We start from the raw sequence: 3,292 nt of genomic DNA, 5'->3' as shown, positions 1-3,292 counted from the left end.
TGTGCAACAGTACGTATAAAAGTAGTTAAGTAGAGATCCAAATCTTTAGGATCTGAACAACGATTACGTGCATTTTTAATACTTAGCACGAGGCCAATTTGGTAGGGCTGGAGACAGGAGGGGGGCCGGCTACTTCAGTCTTTAATCATTAGTCGTCGTACCACCAAAGAAAATACACCTAAACACGCACAGAGAGCCGTTCTAGAACTGTAGATCGAAGGATGCAGATCAACAAAAACAATAAACAATGCGGGTAGCAGCGTGACGGTTCTGTAGTTGTGACACTAGCTGTTGACCGTGCATAGATGAGCCTGAGATCGACACAGAACCGCGTAAGCAGAGCACGCAACATGCATGCCCCTGCCTTTTCTAGTAGCTCCATCGCGTCCTCTATTCTGCATGTCATACACATTTCCTTGGTCGATCGGAGCGGAGAAAAGAAATGAGTTTCTGTTTCCACATTGACTTCTGGCGATCGAACCACGAGAGTGGCCACTATATGAACCGTTCATCGCATCGCATTCATTGTCCATCATCTCGCCAAGCACAAGCAACTCACTACATCTCACTTGTAAGCTCTCATCAAGGTGTACTAGCTAGCTGATCGTGGTCATCACTTCCAACGAGCTAGCAGCTTGGTCGTTCGTCCCTGCCGATTGTCGCACCGATCAGATGGAGCACGAGCAAGTGCTAGTGGTGCCTCAGGTTTCCAACGACGATAGCTGCACCTGCAGCGGCAGCGGCAGCACCACGACGAGTTCGAGCTCCCTGAACGCGTCCTCCCCCAGCTCAGGTGACGACGGCGCCGTCGTGGCCGTCGGCAAGAAGCGGCCGCGCAGGGACCTGAAGCACCCGACGTACCGCGGCGTGCGCATGCGCACCTGGGGCAAGTGGGTGTCCGAGATCAGGGAGCCCCGCAAGAAGTCCCGCATCTGGCTCGGCACCTTCGACACCCCGGAGATGGCCGCCCGCGCGCACGACGTCGCCGCGATCGCCATCAAGGGCCGCAGCGCGCACCTCAATTTCCCGGACACCGCCCACGAGCTGCCCCGCGCCGCCTCAGCCGCGCCCAAGGACGTGCAGGCCGCGGCAGCGCTCGCCGCCACCGCCTCACCGTCTCCACCTGACATCACTGCCGTCGTTCAAGATCACGAGGACTTGGAACCGGCGGCCGTGCCTGAGCAGGAGTCGCCGGACTGTGTGATAATCGAGAATGCGGCACCGCAGGACAATGGTGGCATCGGACTAGCAGCAGACTTCTCGTTCTTCGACGTGCCGGATGCTCTTCTAGAATTCGCGTTCACTACGCTGCCGGAACCGCCGTCGTACCGCGGCTCGCCGTGGGATGACTTCGTCGACGACGATCTCTTCCTCGGGGAGCCGTTGCAGCTCTGGGAACATTGATGAACATGCATTGCAACCCGGCCGGTGTGCATGCAGAAATGCATTGCACGAAACATGCATGGTTTCTTTTATCCGGCTGTGGTAACTAACATCGTAGCTAAAGATTTACTTGAACAAATTTCTTGATTCCTTTGCAGGCCAATAAATTTGACACCGCTTTAGGCGATATCATATCATACGGTTGCAGTCAAGCTTTCAAGACTTGACTGCAACTTTGATTTCCCTATTTTATTTTTCCTTTTTCCAGCTGAAGTTCTGCTTGTAATAGGATAGCATGGGCGTGGTAGCTGCCAGTTGTTTTTGCCCTGCAGCTCGACTTCGTCCGAGCAACAGGGTTTTTCCTGGTAGCTAGCTAGCGTGTCTGCATTTTGTCAGACCCGTCGTTTTTCCTGCTCTTTATTTCCCTGTAAATTAATTAATTTATATGTTTCCGCAATTCCTGGACAATTCTCCATTTTTATATACGCACTCACGTTGTTGTTCTAATCACAAGCCATCTCGGTCTCCACTCTAGCTCCACACACTGCGCTAGCGTAGCAAGCATAACATCTAACAAGAACAGCTTTTGTAACGGATGCAATCATGCGTGCAACGCCTGATGAATATTTTACGGTGAACGGAGCTACCCACCGTTCTGTCTCTTCTTGTCCCATCCCATTACCCTAGCTTTCGTTGAACACCCTGCAGATGGCTTTATCACATACATACATATATGGGACGCACGAATTGTCCCTACAACCATACAATACTGTATCTGTCCATGATAGTAGCCGTCCTGAGAGGTTAGTCCTAGAATATGCATGGTTGGTGCTACTGGTTTTGTTAGTGGCATAATAAGATTTTTCGTATAATGGTTGGTAAGCCCATGCATGTGCGACGTGCTCCTGCCTCGGCAAAAGGCAGTCTCGAGATGCAAATCCACGCGCCGGCGTTGGCAACTGCGGTTAGGTACTGCATCTATCCATGAACACATGACGTTTGGCGACGAGGCAGTTGGGTCGACTCAATCCTCAATACTGTAGTAAGTACACCATGACACGGCCTTAATTTTGGCCAGTTTCTTATAGGGTTTCTTAGTTGACAGACAACTAACTTCTTTCTCAGTCAGATGATGTTTTTAAAGTTCAGTTGCAATTCATGTTGCAACTCATGACCAACACAAATCACGATGCAAATCGAATAGTGTAAGATTTGATTGAGCATGAAGTTCGTTCTCAGCTGAACTAGCAAATTCCTTAAAGTATCGGCACGAAAGTTAAAAATATAGGCTATGCGCGTTAGCGGCAACTTTTTTCGAGACGTTAAGAAAGCTATAGCAAACCCAAGCCATTTAGCTTCTCTGCGAAACAAGAAAACTTCTAGGCCAATTAGGCATCAAATATTCATATCATATATAAATTTGACAAGAAAGTCAATGATACATACTAAACAATCATAACGATTGTAGTAACAAACAAGTAGTACATAAATACGTATCACATATATATCCAGGTCTAACTTTCAAATTCAAATATGGAAATACTTTCAAATTCTAGATTAACCGAGAATTAAGTTATTTATAGATTGACTCTAGGATCGTCAGATTTGCATTGCGATTCCTGTAAATTAGAATTGCACATTTTTGTGTAATTGCACAACTTCTTTCATAGTTACACATGAATTACACGTGAAATCTGGTGATCGAGAATTAGGTTAGTTCTAGATCGACCAAAAATTAGTTGCGTCCCTAAGTTTTAGCCCTATTTAGCTTTTAAGCGCGATTCAGCGAGCTATTGCCGAGAGCTTCTATTTAGCGTTAAAAGAACATATTTTTAGCGTGAGTGTTGTGAATCCGCTATAGGAAAGAGATAACACCCTACATAAAACTTTGATATATATAGACACATGA

The 3,292-nt window shown here is 47.5% G+C and overlaps 1 protein-coding gene across 1 annotated transcript; it reads left to right on the top strand.

Annotated features, from left to right (window-relative positions):
- Nucleotides 1–442: 442 nt before the first annotated feature.
- On the top strand, nucleotides 443–1,831 carry LOC127330611 (ethylene-responsive transcription factor ERF039). Its single transcript, XM_051356765.2, has one exon. It carries the CDS (start codon nucleotides 673–675, stop codon nucleotides 1,402–1,404), a length of 732 nt encoding a protein of 243 aa, XP_051212725.1. The 5' UTR covers nucleotides 443–672; the 3' UTR covers nucleotides 1,405–1,831.
- The last annotated feature ends 1,461 nt before the right edge of the window (nucleotides 1,832–3,292 follow it).

This window comes from Lolium perenne, chromosome 2 (assembly GCF_019359855.2).
Source record: "Lolium perenne isolate Kyuss_39 chromosome 2, Kyuss_2.0, whole genome shotgun sequence".
In the NCBI taxonomy this organism is placed as follows: Eukaryota; Viridiplantae; Streptophyta; class Magnoliopsida; order Poales; family Poaceae; genus Lolium; species Lolium perenne.
The sequence above is the reverse complement of the archived record's forward strand: the minus strand, read 5'-3'. Positions and strand labels throughout refer to the sequence as shown.